The sequence below is a fragment of the Antedon bifida genome, chromosome 4 (assembly GCF_963402885.1).
Source record: "Antedon bifida chromosome 4, ecAntBifi1.1, whole genome shotgun sequence".
Lineage (NCBI taxonomy): Eukaryota > Metazoa > Echinodermata > Crinoidea > Comatulida > Antedonidae > Antedon > Antedon bifida.
Window position 1 is genome coordinate 19,206,521 of NC_136229.1, and position 19,567 is coordinate 19,226,087.

Genomic DNA, 19,567 nt, shown 5'->3' on the forward strand with positions numbered 1-19,567 from the left:
TGTCCCCTTAAGAGGTCTGTGTACAAAAGACTATCAACAAATTTACAGAATAAAATATTGTTCAAAAAGCTTTAATAAATTCGCAAACTTATAAAAAAAAATAATGTATTATCATGAAATCAGAGGATGATAAATAGTGTTCCATTTAAACACTACAATATTTGTTAAATCTTAATTAACTCTACTGTTAAGTCCCCTTTAAAAAAATGTCTGTAGAACTGTCAATGTCTACTAACAATCTATATGAATAAATAAAAGAATTAGTATAGTGTCCAAGTAGACATTTATCCCCAAAAAATTCCTCCCAAAATATATATTAGCTTTGCATTTCACAAAAACACAAATTCACATCATTTCACCCCTTCAAAATAATGAAATAACTCACCTAATTTTGCCTTTAAATAGAAATTGTTCACTACAATAACTTTATCAATTTATAATAAACTATTTTTCATTGCACGTTAAAATTTTGGAAAAGAAAGTATATAAAATATGTACAATGAAAAGGTAAGTATTAAGGGCATGATACCTTAAGGAAAACAATTAGTAAAGAGGCATGGGTCAATTTAGTAGTAGTCTAGCCTGGTCTGGTAAAAACTACTTTGTGGCTGAAAAATTAGCTTAATTTGTTAGTGTAGATGAGACAGGCTTAACAGTTAAATTTCCTATGTTTTGTCTGCTATCTCTAAACTCTATAGTCAAAACGTTTGTTCTTTCTATTGCATATACAACTACATAACATATTTATGATATAAATTTTACAAAATGGGAAGATCGCATTTATCATACATGTAAAAAATACCTTGTATTTTGGTTTATCTTTTAAATTTTAATCATGATTGTCAAAAACAATTAAAAAGTTCAATGTTAGAGGTGAGCGAGTGAAAATCAACTTAAGTTTAGGAACAGTGCTGAAAAATGAAGTAGTGTTATCAACAAACGTTTGGTGTGAAGTGTGATTTTAAACATTTATTAATTTAAAGCTCTGTCTACACTATCAAACTTTGTGACAAAAATATGTGATGTGCCCATATTATATGGACATGATGATGTCATATCACTACCATAATTAGGGATATCACTACCATATTTGGTCACATCACATTTTCAATTTGATAGTGTAGACAGAGCTTAAGAACTCAACTAGCCAGAATTAGTAACTGAACTGTCAAGTAGCCTGGCTCTGTGTACTTTCACTCACAAGCATTCAAACAGTACAGTCCTAATACTAAATGTTAACAGCTTCAGTAAGATTTTTATTGTATGGCAGAATGCACTCTCTTATATATTGCTTGCAGCATGTGTCTTAAATTTACCCCATCCGTGAAAACATCTGATGAACTTCCACGGCTCACGACCCTTCTTGATGATTGCTAGTTTGCGGGGAGCGTCAGGTTGTTTTATCCGTAGGTGCTGGATGTAGACCTAAAAGAAAACCCATTTATATTATTATACTAATAATTATGTATATTCATATAGATGCTATGTTTTATTATATACTACATCAATCAAATTTTAGAATGTAAAACTCTGTCTACACTATCAAACTTTATGTGACAACAAAATGTGATGTGCCCATATATGGACATGATGATGTCATATCATTACCATATTTGAGAATATCACTACCGTATTTGGGCACACTTTTTTTGTCAAATTGGTTTGACAGTATAGACAGAGCTTTAGAATACTAGTCAATACCTGAGCACTTTTGAATGCCAGTTTGACCTCTGTGTCACTACAGAGTGGTCCGACCCATTGGTAAACCTCATGACCTGTATCCAGAATCATAACGTCATCATCTGCAAGATCATCCTACCGAAAAAAATAATAAATTTGAACAAATTGATATCACTAAACAATTAATATCACTAACCAAACCCAATATTACAAGTCATTTAAGTTGAGTTGATTGGTCGATCAGCGCAGGTTAAAGTCACTCCTCGGCCTTTGTTCTGGTGGTAGAAAAAGTCTTCTCGGATAAGAACTCAAAACTGATCCAGTGTACACATATGGCTTGTGTACACATATGGCTTGTGCACTTTAAAGAACCCAGTACTATACATCTTTCGGAAGGGGGTTACCCCGGTGTATTTGTCCGTTCAGCCGTTGTCTGACAGATGAAAGGGCTCCGTCTGGTGGCAGCACTCGACACGAATGAACCCTTAGGGGAGTAGAAAGTTTGGTATGTGTCATCCACACCTTTACACAATTCAGCCCAGTAGGCTGCAAGTCGCAAGTTATTCCCCCACATTTACATAATTTGATGGCCGGTAATTGGTAGCCAACAATAAGGTTTCTTACCTGGCAGAAATCTGAGCACTTTTCAGATACAGTAAAGAAACCTTTGTCATTAGAGCAGCGAAATAGACGCACATGCTCCATGTAGTCAGTTTCTTTGTCGTAAGGTCGCTTGCCACCGAGGGCGACCCACCAGAAATTCTCTGGTTCTTCTCCCTCTGTTAACAGCTGGTGACTGTAATGTTCCTACATGTAGAAAATAATCTTTTTAAAAACTAAGTCATTTCACATCTAAAAAGTTGGGTCCCCTTAATGGGGGTGTCCTCTGAATAGGGGTTGGCCATAGTGTTAAAATATATATATCCCTTTGTTTGTTTCATAAGAAAATGTGCGCTTAATTGCGACGTCCCATAAATAGGGGTATCCCAAAGGTTCTACTTTATTTCTTAATTTTGCCCTCTTTGGTGTGGGCCTACACATCAATAGTTTGTTACTATTCTTTAGAAAACAGGATAGTTTAAGTACATCAACTGTATTAAGTCTGATTTCATTACAATAATTTTATCAAATGTACTAACACCAAACATGTCATAGGCCATTTCCTCTGCCATGCGTGACACCTCTCCATCACATGTATCCCCTATCCATGTGTAAACAATTCCTTTCATGTCTTCACTGTTAAAAGGTACCATCAGGATATAGCTGAAATTAGAATTATTGTGTACATGTGAATATAAATCATGTATGATACCACCAAACCTTCGAGCTAAAATCAAAATTGTAAGGCATTTAATGAATAGGCAAACTGCCTTAAAATACTGTGACATGTTTCCAGAATACTATTCTCATCATCAGAATGAAATCAACATGTGAATATGCAGTAACTGCAATGAAATGATTGTTTCTACGTATTAAAATAAGTAATATAGACACACTTATAGTGTAAATATACTTATGCCCCTAGCAAAACTCCAGAGTTTAACACACACCGGGCATGTTTAGCTAGCTGTACGTAATGTACTTAAAGATATACTTATCGTGTACTTACCAAAATTCTGAATTAAGCCATTTAGATGTTGGATGAACCTGAACGCAGCGAGTAAACAATGATCCGCCATTTGCACGTACATGGTAGAACTTAGGATTAAGTTCTTCTCCTTTGATTGGTACAGCCTTCCTCTTGCCTCGGTGGATGATAAACTTATATTTGAAGTGTGATAAGAACTTTAGATTCTCTTGTTGCTGAAATTGAACAATAATAATCAAACCTTTTATCATGCCAATTCCGAATAAAAAAGCTCATTGTATTGTAAGAGTGGAAAGTAAAAAGTAGAAGTAATAAACCCCACTCTCCAAATTACTGAAAAAATGACAATGCTGTGGGTATCAGTGGCTGGATCTCAATGGAGATACAAAAAAAAAAAGCTAAATCAAAATGATAAAGTAAAACAGCCAGAAAAAATAGCAAAGTTTTCGGGCAACACTAGCCCTTCATCATATATATATACCTGATTTGATTAACAGGGTATCAGGATATTGTAAGACAATGAACATATATATCATGCTACATAATATCAACAGGCCTAGTTATCCCACAGTGAATAAACAATAACTTATAATATGAAAGCATTACCTGGCACAGCTTAACCACCTCAAGCTTCTCTCCAAACAGTGATTCAAACTTCTTCTGTAAGCTGAACGTAAACGTAAGCCACCCCATGTTGCTTGAATCCCTACCCTGCCAAAAATACACAGTGTATGCGATCTCATCCTCCTGCGAGTCCTCCTCGTCTTCATCATCATCTGTTTTGTCTCCGCCTTCGACGTCGGGTTTCTCCTCAACTTCTTTTGGAACCCAATATCGACAAAGGAAGACATAGCAGTCTCCACTGTAGAAATGACCTGTACAAATACGAAAAACACTTTTGAGGTAATTGTTGAGTAGTAGTGTAATCAACATATATCTGCCTCACACATTATATGCAGCAAGGTGCATAGTGTCTTAAAACATGAGAAAGCACAGTAAAATTGTAGATCTCACAATTGTTCTGAAATCATATGTACATCCTAAATACGTCGTCAAAATATGGTTTTCAGTAAAGTTGTCCTTTAGGATTCAAAACAACATATTACCCAATTCATTCTCCGGCAAACGAACAAACTTCTTATTCTCCAAAACAAATGATTCCATGACATCCAAGTCAGCATTCCATTCATCTGCCAATTGTTCCTAAACAAAAGAAATAATTACAATGATTAGTATCTATTTATTTCTCTCACTATCAGTAGCTAGATTAAACTGTTAGGTATTTGAGTTATGTTATCCATTACCAGTGGTCAGGATTTTGAAATATGGGTGAGGGGCGCCTAAAAGTAGTGAAATGAAGTGCTGAAAATTAGAGGTGATTTTTTTTTAGATGACTACATAGAAACAACTTACACATTCCGTATTTGTCATTGATGGCTGTCGGTTCATAAACAGCGCAGACAGATCTGTCTTGAACTCTGAATCATCCTGAAAATAAAAATGTTAACAATACATTGTATTGTATATACAGTTTCAATTTGAGAAATTGAGTATCTCTGCTGCATTTTAGCTTTGGTTTCACACAAGAGTATAGATTCAGATTCGATTTATTAAGTCATTCATATATATAGTACAATGATAATTGTTTTCTTGGCAGAAAAACACCAACAAAACAATACATACATAATATTTACATTCATGATCAACATGGAACTTAACTGATCAAGCAATATAAAATACAAAAGACCTAATGACTTATCTTTGGAACTCATTGTTGTGTAGTCTAATAGCGCTAGGTAAGAATGTCTATTTGTTTTAACTGGAATTGTTGTTAATCTTCCAGATCTGGTAACTACTAACTTATTGTTGAGAATATGAGATTCATCAACTAAAATACTATTTAATTTAGGTATCATTTTATCATTACACATATATACTACGGCTCACCTTATGAATTTGACGAGTAGCACCCTCTGCTTTTTTTGTGTAATCTACTCCGAGAACGTTATCCCAGCCTTGGAATTTTGCCCTGAAGATTTGGCTCTCAGTGCTAGAGAAAAAATAAATCCCATTAAACAAAAGCTTGAGACAAAGGTGATAATATGTTAATTTGTCAAATTTTTGTTTTGTTTTTAAGTACTGTACACAAAAATGTTAGGGAATTAGTGGGCTGAAAGAAAAATATTATTAGCTATCATATTTGTTTACAAATAAATATGAGTCTAATTTACTACAAGATGCAATAATTATTTGGATTAACTAGTTATTGATGGTTTGAAAATATGGAACAGTTAGTTGTGTTTCAGGTGGTGAACGATAAAGTTAGGGTTCAAATCCTATGAGTATAGGGAAGCATTTAAATAACCTTTATTTTGATTGGAGGGATTATACGTGACTGATAAAATTGGACATCATGTGTGTATAATTCTTCTAATCTAATAGGAAAGAATCATATCAAAATCATGTAATCCTATTTATAACAGATACTTTTTAATATTAGCATTTTACTTTGTTTACACAAATAGCTTTGAAATATAAAAATTATTTAAGAAAAAAGAAGAAAAATCACACAAAATATAGTTATAAAATTATTAAAAACCTTTATATTATAATAATTATTATATTAACAAAAGAAATAAAATAAACACATCAGATAAATTTCAACCAAAATCAGTAAGTAATTCATAATACGTGATTACGTGTAATGTAGGTTCTCACAATTGTCTGTCATTTTAATGCCATTTTTTATAAGTTTTTTTTATTGCTATATTATTGTATTGTGTTTTTTTTTTCTGTGTGCTGCCCATATTTTTTATACTTTTACATTTTTATATATTTTTATATCATGTAAATACAATTCTTTCAGCTTTGGTGCTGTTTGTATATTTTTATATAGCAAAATAAAAGAAATGGTTTTCCCAGAGCATGGAGCAACAGATGAATCAGGTGAATTCTGGCAACTCCATAGTGAGTCCAAGTATGACTATTTACTTGGAATACTGTCAGCTATATTCACTATATTTGATTAATCCAAAGGCAAATTAGTGAAAAAATGACAATGCTGTATCAGTGGCTGGATCTCAATGGAGATAGAAAATAAATTAAGCAAAAACCTAAATCAAAATGAAAACAGCCAGACAACTTTGGTGAGCAAATTTTTTATACTACAAATTTATTTAAAAATTTTGTTTTTTAATTCATGAGTAATGGACTAGAAATACTTTAAAAAACATTTCATATTGCTTATCTATGGGTTACTATAAATTGTATAATCTAAATTGGTTAAAAAACATTTTATTTCAGCATGCGAAGTTAAAAATGAATTTTCGCAATAACTTTTCATGCATTGTTTTCACGCTTTTGTGAGTTGTAAGGACTACGACAAAGGCACGCAGTTAATTAATATACATATGGTACTGACTGGCCTCGTCATCTTACCACATGTCGTACGCCATTGATTTGAAAATGGCTTCGGCAGTCTTTGTATAGTCGACCGCCAGTATTTCATCCCATACTTCAAAATGTTGCTTGAAAACATATGGTTCGTATCTGGGAGGCAAACATTTATTTTCAATCATTTTTGTCTACAAGATGATGGATGCTATGCGGGTTCACAAGCCTAAATTGACACCCACATAGCATTTTCTCTTAAGATTCATCCTCACAGCCTTCTCCACATATCATTTTTGGGATAAAAAAATTGTTTTGTGACATCATCCTATCTGGAATATACAGTAGAATCACTCCCTCACTTATTAACACAATGGCGAACCTCTATTCAGAAGATACCTTTGTTAAGGGACACCTTGTCGGATATGTTTAGTATTGGTGATACTCTCTAAAGCTCTGTCTACACTATGAAGCTAGTTTGACAAAAAAAAAGTGTGATGTGCCCAAATATGGTAGTGATATGATGTCATCATGTCCATATATAGGGCACATCACATTTGTTTGTCACACAAAGCTTGTGTAGCCAGAGCTTTAGTCTACTGCTTTCAGAAAGAAGATCCTGTTAAATTTAGTATCAAGCATTAAGAGGTATAGAAAAGAATTCAGAATTATAAAATAAACTGGTGTTTAGATGGGCGAGGGTTGGCATGGTAGGGTGTCTGAGGGGTGCACACTAACACTTACCCTTCAAGAACTCTAACAACAATAGCAACAGACGGCCTTATTATCATACTGCACAACTCCTGCGCAAGTTTGAGGGCAGCAGCTCTGACAAGACGACTTGACTTTCTACCAATCCTACAAATGAACACAATCAATAATAGTCTACTTTGATAGGGAAAACAAGAGACACAGTAATCTTTATAGTACTGCAGTAACTTTAGTTACTGGAAAATAAATGTTTCACTCCCGGTATTGTTGTTGAAAACTTACCAAATAAATATATCAGCTCCACAATCCAGGATATATACATGCTTAGTATCTAAACAGGATTGTTTAAACTTGTTCTTTGGTAGCTCAACTGAAAACATAAAAACAAAACCAATAAAGTGTGCATGATCAGTCATTACCAAACAACAAGATGCCCAATCAGAACGCAACAATTTTTCCTTCAGGTCAAAGGTTAACAATTATCGCATTTATCCGATAATTATCTGATTTGTATGAGATAATTATTAGTCAATTTTTTTTTGAATCGGATAAACCCTGCTTCCACAGGCAGTTTATTGGTTAATTTTTGCCTGCGGAAACACGGCCTAAATTTGTATGCTGGCTTTATATTACAGAGAGTACAGTCGGTGCTAAAGAAAACTCAGGCTTAAAGATTGTAGGTGCTTTTAAACTTACCTTGTGGTAGTTCCAGGTATCCCATACCAAGACCAACTTGGTACAGCTTTGGTTTCATTGGTGTGAAGTCTTCTACACAAGGCTAAAAGGGGGAAAACAAAACACTGTTTTAATATGGCTTAACACAGGTAGTCTTATTTAAACTATTCCATCTCCATTTTCAACAGCATAGAATATTAACATTTCATTTATAGTATAAGTGCAATAAAAATCTTGTATACAGAATATTTAGAAAAGACAGAATATTTAGAAAACAAGTCTGAGGAGCAACTTACAGTTGGTTTAAAGTCGATATCGAAGCCACCAAGAATTTCCCAGAATTCATTGATTTCCGAGCCTTGCGTCATCATCAGTATATTGGCATTATTTTTTCTTTCCATTTTGTTTATCTTCTCAGCCATCAATCTAATAATACATATAAATAAGAACCATTGAAAACCCTGCTTTGTTTTACTTTAATGTTTTGATTTAGCTTTTTGCTTACTGTATTTTATTTGTATCTCCATATACGCAGTAATTTTTCCAGTAATTTGCCTTTGGATTTATCATACATTCAAATATATAAATATATATATTATACATTTAAATCTGGTTTTTTTTACATTCAATGCATTAGATTACTGCAGTGAATGTAATGGTTCTGCGCAGTAATTGAACATCTGATGAACATACCTTGCTTTTGACCTGGTCAATGATTTGGACTGGTCACCATACCATATCATAATGCTTAGTCTGTTGTCCAGTAAGTAGGTATACCTAGGGTCAAGGGAGGATTTGTCCACTGGTACCTAAAGCAAAAATATTTTAAAATTATTTTGTTAGTAAAATACATACTTTTTAGTTTTCAAAACCTGTAGTAGTGCTTTATTTTATGTCTTTAGGCACATGTGGCCAAGGATTACCAATAGTAAATTAATCACTGCCCTATCATAGGTGGTAATCCCCCTGATACATATATATTTTGTGAACCAGTTCACCGGGTAAGAAAATCTATGAATTAATAAAATACTCACTGGTTCTAAATGAATATTCTGTGTACCAGATGCTCTGTAGAGCCTCACTGTAAACGAGATGTCCTCAACTGTATAGAACCCACTCAACGTTCCACCTTCTATGTACGCTACGTCCCCAAACAACTCCATAAATTCCTCGCTCTCGTCACCCATTTCCTCACGGATTGTCCTAGTCTGGGCTCCCAACAAATTACGCAGGTTAACGGCATGGATTGCTGAACTTGCTTTTTTGTCAAGCTAAAGAAACACATAAATAATGAAATGTAATTAATATGTGGAACGCAAACAAAATATGCGTATATTATTTAATGGTATATCATTTCGGATTAAATGCTAATTAAAATATTTCACCTGCATGCTTAGTGCCTGATCCTATTGTATTTTTTCATATTATATCTTTTCATGTCTTTTAAATATTGATGTTTTTTTTACCTTTAAGAGCCTGTATTAAAAGGTTATACACAATATGGTCATTGGCCACAAGTTATAATGTCACTACATTGTTTTTTAAAATAAAAGTATATAATAATAATAACACTTACTGTTGCTTCGCTTCCAATCCAATAATAAATTTGCCAAAAAAGGTTTTCACTATCGTCGAGAGTAGTCTAGTAAAAGAAATTGATTTTATGAATATATTTTTGAAGGTGTATGATGATTATAGGCTAGTGATAAATAGTCAAATTTATCATTCAAATGAATACCATTTGTAAGTAAGTAAAATTCTTTAATTCTGAAATAATTTGTATTTAAGGAAAATATCTCAATTTGTGAACACAGCCACTGGAGTGTGGTTTTAAGCAATTAGCACAGTGTTTAGTATGCGAGGTTTGACAAAACCAAATAATTATAGAGCAATCAAAAGACTTACATTTAAGACAATATAGCAGTCGGCTTCATAGAATTTACCATGTAGAGCTGAAACAAAATGTGTGAAATATTTAGAACAGCAGTTCAATTGAACATTTATTTTGACCAAAATCAACATATGTATACAAACAAAAAACAACAAAGTATCATTTGGTCGAGGGACTACATAGAGACTCAAATAAGTTTGTCACTGTCGCCCTTCTCATGAAGTACATAATGTAGTAAACTTAAAAACAATTTTACAATCAATCACAAAAAAAAACAGTTGTCAGGACAGGTCCGTCAGTGTTTGAAAATGTTCTTGGTGTCCAGTGAAAACCAAAACTCCATTTGAAGGCCATCAAGTCACTACCAAAGAGTTATGATTTTAAAGTGATTTGTCATGGGAAATAAAATGATTATTAAACTTACTTTCTTCTACTTCTATCGGAACAAAATTTTCAATTTGCCAAACTTCTACGCAAGGAAGCTGTCCAACATCCGACGAAAATATATCACTGTAATCTAGTTGTGGTTTTTCTAAATTGTCCAGCCAGCTTTTGTGTCTATATTATTAACAAACAATATTTAATCAGATAAGCCATCAGAAACTAAGCGAAACATGCAGTGAGTGACAGAAGGCATGATATTTAATATGTTGGTCCATATACAGATTATACAACTGAAGAATGAATATTACTATATATTTATTTTGTTTTTATACTGAACGACACTTTCAGTGCTAAAGCCGTTGATTTCCAAAGTGGTTCAGTAAGACAACATTAACAATATATATTAAGTTTGGTGATGTCACTAGTATATCTTTGCTAGCATTTTGGCAACAAATAATATCAATTTTATATGTTAATATATTTATAAAGTATAACTGTGATTCATGCTCACCCTACTTCCTGGACTTCAGATTCCATTCGTGTTAAACCCTTATTCTTCTTCTCCGCCAAATCACTCATACCCTACAAATAACAAGTTTGATTATAATAGTAGTTCAGTGACAAAAATTTAAATAAAAAATAAACAACTACTATAAGTACAAGTACTATAAGCATCTGTAGCACTACACACAATTTTCACTTGCTTTTGTAATCATCTTTGCAAGCTACCAAGTTACTAAAAACTTACAAACAACATACTGTAGTTTCCAGGATTTGGTATACAAAAATATTAACCAAAAAGGGCTCTCATAAATATACAATCAGAATTGTGTTACAGTATTGCTAAATAATAATGAGTTGTGGAATACAATAGAGCACTTGATAACCATAAGGGTTATTTCAATTAGTTTCACCTTGTAGTCTGTAATTAAAAATTGTCAATGTCAAATAATGTACACATAATATAATTAAATAATAATTATGGTTTTATCGTTCCTTTTATACAGCTATTAATTAATTAAAAGATTAAGGTGAATTATGATACCACTGAACTTTTTTGACTCTCTGTAAATTGATTTATATAAAATTTAACAATATAATAAATACATTATACTTTTATTAACAAGATATTTGTTATGCTTTAACCATGGAAGCTCTTTTCTTCTTCCATGCTTTAACCATAGAGATATTCTTTATGCTTTAACTAAATAATAAATCTATCAGTGCCTACCAAATGAAAAAGCAGTACCATGTGTTAATTTAATTGTACGATATGAATATGTCCAATTTCTATACTCAAATTATGTACACTTACCTTGAGTACCATCTTTACGAAATTAATGTTTTACAAACATATGGTGCAGAAAAATATGTACTTATCAACACAGTAAATACAGTCAATTAAACTATCAGTTTTTACTATGGTAATGCTACATGGGTGGATCAGGTTGAGTAAAAAGTGAAGGGTGTATTGTCACGCCTCAATGGCTTTGTATCATTCACTAATAAACAATTAAACACACTTTCTGATTGGTTGAAACAATAAGACAATGGTTCTCATTGGATTAAAGAAACAATAGGTGTTTTGATTGGTTGTTAGCTATTACAATTAGACAAAACTTTTGATTGGGTGGTATTGTTTGTTCTTTTATACCTTCCCTGCCCTTTCCCTCAAACAATATATTTGAATAAATCAATATTCAAATTAGGTTTATCTTTTGCTTTAAACTTATTAAATTAATTAAAAAAAACTCACCTTTAAAACTTTGGTTTGATCTTTATCCGCCTCACTCTCTTGTCTCCTTCGACGTAATCTCATTTTTCGTGCAATTGGATCTTTTGCTAAGGGGAAAAAAAATATTAAATATGGGAATTTGTGTAAAAGGAGATAATTATCTATATTAAAGCATGGTAGATATTCTTAAAGATGTATTGTCCCCCTGAAAAAATATTTTTGTTGTTGAATATGCCATTTTAACGTCACATAATAGTTATTCACTTTTACCAAAAATTGGATTGAAAAAAAAAATTTTACCTAAAAATACTGTAATTTAAAGCAAAAATAGTCAAATTGGCTGGCAGCCAATGGCTTTTTTGGTTAAATTTAACTGTTTCTTTTGTTATTTTATTAGTGAAAATATTTTTTTTTTCTATGGAAGTTATTAAGTTTGTTAAAACAGCAAAATGGCCTATTCAAAGTCTGATTTTATTAATCTTCATTTTTCATATTTTTGGGGGACAATACATCTTTAATATTCAATCTAGGAAAATATAGTATACAAGGTGAGGGCGTGTGGCGCAGTGTGTTGGACGTTGGATTACTGATCGTGAGATCGTGGTTCCAATCCAACTCTCGCCGCATTGCTTGTATATGCAAGACACTTTACTTACATTTGCCTCTTTCAAACCCAGGTGCATAAAATTGGTACCCGGTTAGATAATGACACAACGTTGTGCTGATTACTAGCTGCATTATAGGAGTATGTTTCCATACGTGTATGATCCAGAAAATGACTGGGGTAATAATGTGAAGCATAAGAGCTTGCTTATATGCGCTATTATTATTATTTATTCTAAGTATTGTCAACCAAGCGGTGCAGTGAAACTTACTTGGAGTAGCAGATGTGCTTGTAGTTGGCACTGCACCTGCCAGACGCAACTGGTGGTTGAGAGAGAAATCAATGTTGTAGAACTCTTGTCCAGATCCCTTCTGTTGAGGCCTAGGTTTAGGTGGCATCACTAAGTTTGGGTTGTTACGAACATCAAGTACCTTGCATGTAAAAAAGGAAATATGTAACCAAGGAACGTAGATAATAATGAAGATCTCAACTTTTTCAGTGGTTTGTCATGACAAAGCATAGTTTATAGATAATTTTTTTTTCTGTCTAATTGTTTTTTATTTATTGTATACTTGTTGCACATCTCATTCAGACTGTGCCTCTAATATAAAAGAGATACGATAAATTTCAGATCAGTTCAGTTAAATGTCAGTCCATCATGATTATTATTATTATTAACAGTAAAAGTAACAATGCCAAGCTGATTTAAGAGAAATCAGTGTTGGACTAGAATAGTATTAATCTACTATTAGGATAAAATGTTTTAACAGTCTAGTAAAATAGGTTGGAGCAGGGAGATGTTCCTGGTTGGAGTAAACATTTATTTTGTTTAACTTATTTCTCCATGGTTTGGGCTTTGCCTATTATCTGTTCCTGGACTAAATATCATTATTATTATAAAATAAAAGATGCATAGTAAATAAATGTATAATATTAATACCTCTAAATCAGTAATGAGATGAATAGCCTCAGGTAGAGTAACAAGACAATTGCTGTTTAACACTAAACGTTTGATCTTGGGACATCTGAAAGTTAAACATTAGAAAACATTATATAGCAATGAAATAAGCAGTAACAGATCACGGGCCTGTTACTTCTTACCCCGGTAATTTGGTTTCATGGGTACAACTATCGCTAACTTTGGTGAGTAGGAACCTGCTTAAAGGGTCTAGAGTTAAGATTTTATTGCTACAGTGATACTCTGCCACATTGAGGGTATGTAGCGAAGTGTGTTGGACATTGGATTACTGATCATGGTTCGAATCCTACTCTCGCCGCATTGCTTGTATCCTTAGGCAAGTCACTTTATTTACATTTGCCTCTCTCCACCCAGGTGTATAAAATGGGTACTGGTTAGATAAAGACACAACTTTGTGCTGATTACTAGCTGCATTATTATGGGAGTATGCTTCCATACATGTATGATCCAAAAAATGGCTGGGGTAATAATGTGCAGCGCATTGAGAGCTTGCTTATATGCGCTATATAAGAATGAACTATTATTATTATTAATGTACTAAACACTCTATTTTTTTTGTATATACTTCATTATCCTGTAATTTTTAAAACAATGCAATCAAGCATGACTAAGTTCAGTCAAGCATGATTTGTTTCTGTTACCTGCATAGACCTTCTGGTATGAGTTCTAGTTTGTTGCTTGCAGCCAGGAACTGCTCCAGACTTGACATCTTTCCAATACTGGGTGGGATTCCGTCAAAGTCTAATTCATTTGAGTTGACGTAAAGTTTCTTAAGGCTGGTAAGCCTACATATTGCTACTGGAAGACTCGAGAGCTTGTTACGTGAGAGATTTAGCATCTCCAAGTTGACCCAACAATCTACAAGACGAGATATGAATAAATTATAGCAGATATTTTGAGGCACGGTTTCTTGACATTTGTCCTCTCCCACTAACTGTGCAAATTCTCACAATCATTTTGGATATATACAAAAACATAGTCTGATAAAATATAAATTTACTATGTAAGGCTCTACAAAATGGTGGGCGTATGACATGCTAATGTCTTGCATACACACTATGGTGCCCAAGAATGTTTAAAAAATGCTTGGATGTGTTTAAAGTTATAGCATCCTCTATGGTTGTCTACACTATTCTTGCAATATATAATTTTACCAAATGTGGTCCTCTGTCTGTCTGTCAAGGGGATGAAGACCAAAGAACAAGAGTGAGCAGAGAAGCTATGACCATAACAATACCAATATTTTATAGGAAAAAATTGTTTTATGTGTAAAATTGAAGTTATTTTGTTCTATTTGAAGGATGAAAATAAAATATTATTTTTTATTATATCATGCCTATTATTTATCTATTGTAAACTTTGATATGTTTACCAGAATACGACTGTTTACCTATTTTATGTATATGATATTTTGGGGGTTTTTTTTCGTTTTTTTTTATCTGTCTGTTTAAATATCATTTTTGTCTATAGGCATGTCTTCCACAAGCATTCTGCCTTTTTAACATGCCTTCCTCGACTGTTATCGTTTATTTTTTTTACCTACATCTTGTTTTTTACCTACTGTTTTTTTTAAGTAAATAAATGTCACTTTGAAATGAATTGAAAATCTATGATGTAACCTTACCTACACTACTTGATAAATCCTTAATACAATTACTGCTAAGATTCAATCGCTTCAATGATGGCAAACGATAGAAAGCCTCTGGTACTTTGGGAAGTTCATTATGAGAAACATCGACATCTGCCAGACACGTCAGCATGTCAAGTTGCGGGGGAATGTTGTTGTAGTTACGCTGCGTGTTACGTATGTGCAGCGTGTGCAGCTGAGACATGGTAGTGATTTGCCTTGAAAGAAAAAAAAATTAGAAAAATTACAACCAAATACTCTTTTTTTCTAAAGCTCTGTCACACTATCAAACTAGTTTGACAAAAAAGTGTGATGTTTTTTTGCTAAACACCTATGCTAGTTGGTCAACCCAGAACATACAGAGCACAGAAAGAAAGAGCCATATGGCCATATATGGTAGTGATATACCGAAATATGGTAGTGATATAACCAAATATGGTAGTAAGGTGACAATGTCATGTCCATATATGGGCACATCAATTTTTTGTCACATCAAGTTTGATATTTTGGTTTGTTTTATTTGCATCTCAATAAACATGACATACGAAAATACAAGATTACACAAAATCAAGTTTAAAAAAAAATATATCATACATTATTACAATCATTTTTTTAAATTTTCCTTCATTGTTATAAAGTTCTTTTCTTGACTCTTTTATTTGTACTTAACTACAATTAAATAATACAATTAAAATCGTAAAAATAAAAAACCAGACTATGAGATGCAAGGATAGCCCATGAAAGTCCTAGTTATAGGACTTATTTCCAATGGGGTCCTTAAGAAAATAATAAAATTTAAACAGAAGACATAAAAAAAATAATATAAATAGCAAATGAACAAATAAATAGTTAGTGTAGACAGAGCTTTAGTGTAAAATAACCAACTGTGATATTTATTGTAACAACTTTGCATTGCTATACATACCTTAATTGAACATGTAGAATAGGGTTGTTGTTCAGGATCAGTGTTTGTAAATTTGTTAAACGTCGCATTTGTGGAGGTAGTGATTCTATAACAAAATCATTCAATAAAATGTTAAAACAAATGAAATGTATATAAACACAAAGGTATCTTCACCAAAAAAAGAGTAAAATAGGAATGTTGTAAGAATGAGTTATTATTATCTTTTTTTTGTATACATATTTGTCCTTAATCTTAACTGGAACTGAGAAAATTCAGATTAGGCCATCCACGGACCCACGACAGCCAGCAGTGCAGCGCCTACCAGATCAGCACACCGGGAGACGATCCCCTACTCTTTGCGAATAGTGTACCAAGTTCTTTAACATGCACTATGGACTTTACGTCCTATCCGAAGAACAGTAAAGAATCTTGACTAATCCACAATGCAGCCGGGCCCAACATTGCTTAACTTCAACGCTGTATGGATGGTGTTTAACAATGAAGTCTGCTGCCACAGATTGTGTAAAGAATATTTTAGTAGTTTTCTAAAATTATTCAGCGGTCACTGGTAGGAGGGGTTAAAGAGGCATTTACATTCTGTGCTTATATTATACTTAGATGTATTGATTTGAGAGGACTTACCAAGTTCATTATCACTAAGATTTATGTAGATAAGATCTGTCAGGTTGATAAACAATTGATTGGGTATTGATGGAATACTAAAAAAAATAATAAAACTATGATTAAGTATAGAAAGTGAACACACATAAACCACTACTACCAAGTACTGTTTTAAGTTCTGGTACAGTTAACTCTCCCAATACCGGCCAAATGAGTCTGGTTTTCCTGAAAGTCTGGTATTCAGAATGTGTGTTTAATGGTAAAGAGAAATTTGGGACCTTAGAAAAGTCTGGTTTTGGGAGAGTTTCCAGTGAGTCCAGTATTGGGAGACTGGACTTCATTAAGGCCAACTCAGACAGCGTTGTATGACGAGTTGAATCCCGACGAGACGAGTCGTCGTGAGATAGCGTCGGGAATAGTTTTTAGCTCGTCGCGAGAACTTTAAAAATGTTTAATTTTAAAATCGTGGTACAAAGCTGTCCGAGTTAGATTTTTGTAGAACTTCAACAAATGTGAACTGCTACTTATTGAGATAAAAAAAAAGCGGTATGGATCTTTCAGCTTACTTATTGTGACTTAAGTTCAACACCAACAGAGACTTTGCCTTCTCACATTCCTCTGGTACTGCTGATAGTTGATTGTAACTAATATCCTGAAAACACAACAATTTATTTTTACATATGGAAAGACAGTTGAGATTTCAATAATTTTTTGACACTGTAATATAGAAATAATTATATCTTGGAATTTAAATATTGATACGGTTAAGTAAATAATTTGTTAACACTGTGAACAATAAATAGAAATTATTATTATCTTGCAATCTAAGTATTGATGTTATTAAGTTTTTATTTTTTTGTATAACAACACTACAGTGCCACCTGCCAAAAGTACAAAGCTACCAAAACAAACTCACGACTACACTAATCTCCTCTAGATTGAACACGTCATTGGGTATGCCAGAGTTTCGTATCTTATTATGTCGCAAGTTTAATGTACGCAGACAACTCAGAGTCGGCAAGTCTCCATGTATCTGTATTAGATTATTTCTTGACATGTGTAAATGTTCCTATAAAAGAAAACAAAAAATTAGTCAGACTGTCTAATACCCCTTTTACAACGCCAAGCTTATAACAAACCTGTGTCGTGTCCGGATAAATTTCCTTTTCACACCCGATTCATAACACGGGAATGACACAGGTTGCATGTATTTACAAATGTAAATGTTCTAGATCAATCGAAATATCGCCATCTCACGCATGAAGAGACACCATAGTAACGGTCTGCTCATTATACCTCCCACAATTTTGTTTTATGGCAATACACACAAAAATTAAGTCTACTCGGGAAGAATAATATCTTGAAATAAAAATGAATAACAAATAACCATAAGTTTAATTTATTGAATAAGCGAATAAACAAAATCAATCTTATCCTAATTTTATGTAAATTAAATACTATATAGTGAGCGAGGATAGTAAACAAACGGGTAAAGATACGCTGAGCGTTTTACACCGGCCTACATTTCCGTATTTTTGCGTCCCAGGTACGACTCGGGTTATACAATTCCGGATCAACTCCGCATTTTTACTGGCGGTGTAAAAGGGGTATTAGTAGTTCATAACTTTTGTTAAACAATAAAATTAATGAATACTTACAAGTTTGGATAGGTGCGAAAGTTCATCGGGTAGCATGTCCAGGTTTGTTTTGTTGATACGAAGCCAACGGAGACCAGACATGTCTGCAACATGTTTTGGGAACTCATCATCCTATCAATTTTAAAGAAGTGATGGTTTAGTTATGGAAGTCACTATCAATGTTTAAAATGCATGATTTCACCAATTGTCATGCAGATGAACAAAAATCATCCTTTTTTTTAATAATTATAATTAATATATTAATAATTATACTGTAATTTATTGTTTTAAAGGTTTGCATGGCGAAATCAAATGTTGATATAAAGTTTGCGTTACACCACGTATATTAGTTCTGAAAAGAACTGTCGTGGTGTACCGCAAACTTTATATAAATATACTGTAATTATTTTTTTTTTTTTTAAATAACTTATTAAAAAACACAAAAAAAATAATTATATGCATTCTCTCCAATACAGTTATGTTATACTAGTTAGGCATAGTGGTTTGTATTCATTTTCTTGAAATACAAGGTATTAAGACATTTTGAAGTCGTTCTATATTGCTAGGCCTAGGGGGTGGGGGTGTGACCAGTTGATTGATCACTTGGCAGCAGCCACACAGTGCTCGGATTTCAATTGCAAGAAGGAATTTACTGAAATGTTTGGCCTAGCAATTTATTAAACTTTATTTGGTGAAAGTAAACGCTTTAAAATGATATTTTGTATTTCAGATAAGTATACAAAACAATTCATGTTAGTTTTTATCGACTTATATAAACTAACCTTGAAGTTATTTTGACTTAAATCTACTCCTCTGACGAAAGGTAACACTCCGGTGGCAGCCATCTTTTTCCTATCAATTTCAAGAAATTGCCAGGATTTTACAGAATGTTCATTACCCAATGTTTGAAAAGTGGGCGTGTCTTCAAGGTCAATTATCCGGAAATGACATATAAGAATTTACTTACAGTAATGCCGACCCTACGTCATCCATGAAGAAGTTTTTTATAGTTTTCTGAAAGTTCCTGTTTTTAATTTAAATTTTTAAGTGACATTTTGACAATATGCTGTGGAAACTTTATAAAATCTTGGAGATAACTTGGATTGTCCTGATATAAACTCATTATACATAGACAGAAGAC

General features: G+C 33.0%; 2 protein-coding genes across 2 annotated transcripts in view; one reads left to right on the forward strand and one right to left on the reverse strand.

Moving 5' to 3' along the window:
- LOC144839534 (hydroxyacylglutathione hydrolase, mitochondrial-like) overlaps positions 1–19,567 on the forward strand; it is a 92,165-nt gene that overhangs the window by 5,439 nt on the left and 67,159 nt on the right. The gene's annotated exons all lie outside the window — the stretch shown is intronic.
- Positions 56–19,377, reverse strand: LOC144839519 (protein flightless-1 homolog). Its single transcript, XM_078694918.1, has 30 exons — positions 19,209–19,377; positions 18,448–18,558; positions 17,706–17,858; positions 17,356–17,441; positions 16,811–16,887; positions 16,190–16,274; positions 15,262–15,482; positions 14,279–14,495; positions 13,599–13,683; positions 12,930–13,089; positions 12,076–12,161; positions 10,831–10,901; positions 10,360–10,493; positions 9,950–9,996; positions 9,621–9,686; positions 9,079–9,315; positions 8,738–8,853; positions 8,341–8,470; positions 8,066–8,147; positions 7,652–7,739; positions 7,403–7,516; positions 5,216–5,318; positions 4,682–4,756; positions 4,375–4,471; positions 3,875–4,143; positions 3,290–3,483; positions 2,820–2,943; positions 2,305–2,487; positions 1,702–1,815; positions 56–1,425 (listed from the first exon to the last, which is right to left on the reverse strand). Exons 1-30 carry the CDS (start codon positions 19,269–19,271, stop codon positions 1,282–1,284), a joined length of 3,732 nt encoding a protein of 1,243 aa, XP_078551044.1. The 5' UTR covers positions 19,272–19,377; the 3' UTR covers positions 56–1,281.

Excerpts from the sequence above, each read along its gene's own strand:
- LOC144839519 (XM_078694918.1), bottom strand. The coding sequence starts at position 19,271 with ATGGCTGCCACCGGAGTGTTACCTTTCGTCAGAGGAGTAGATTTAAGT. Across the intron at positions 10,902-12,075 it reads ATCAAACCAAAGTTTTAAAG|GGTATGAGTGATTTGGCGGA; the intron begins GTGAGTTTTTTT and ends TGTTATTTGTAG. Across the intron at positions 1,426-1,701 it reads TGGCATTCAAAAGTGCTCAG|GTCTACATCCAGCACCTACG; the intron begins GTATTGACTAGT and ends GTTTTCTTTTAG.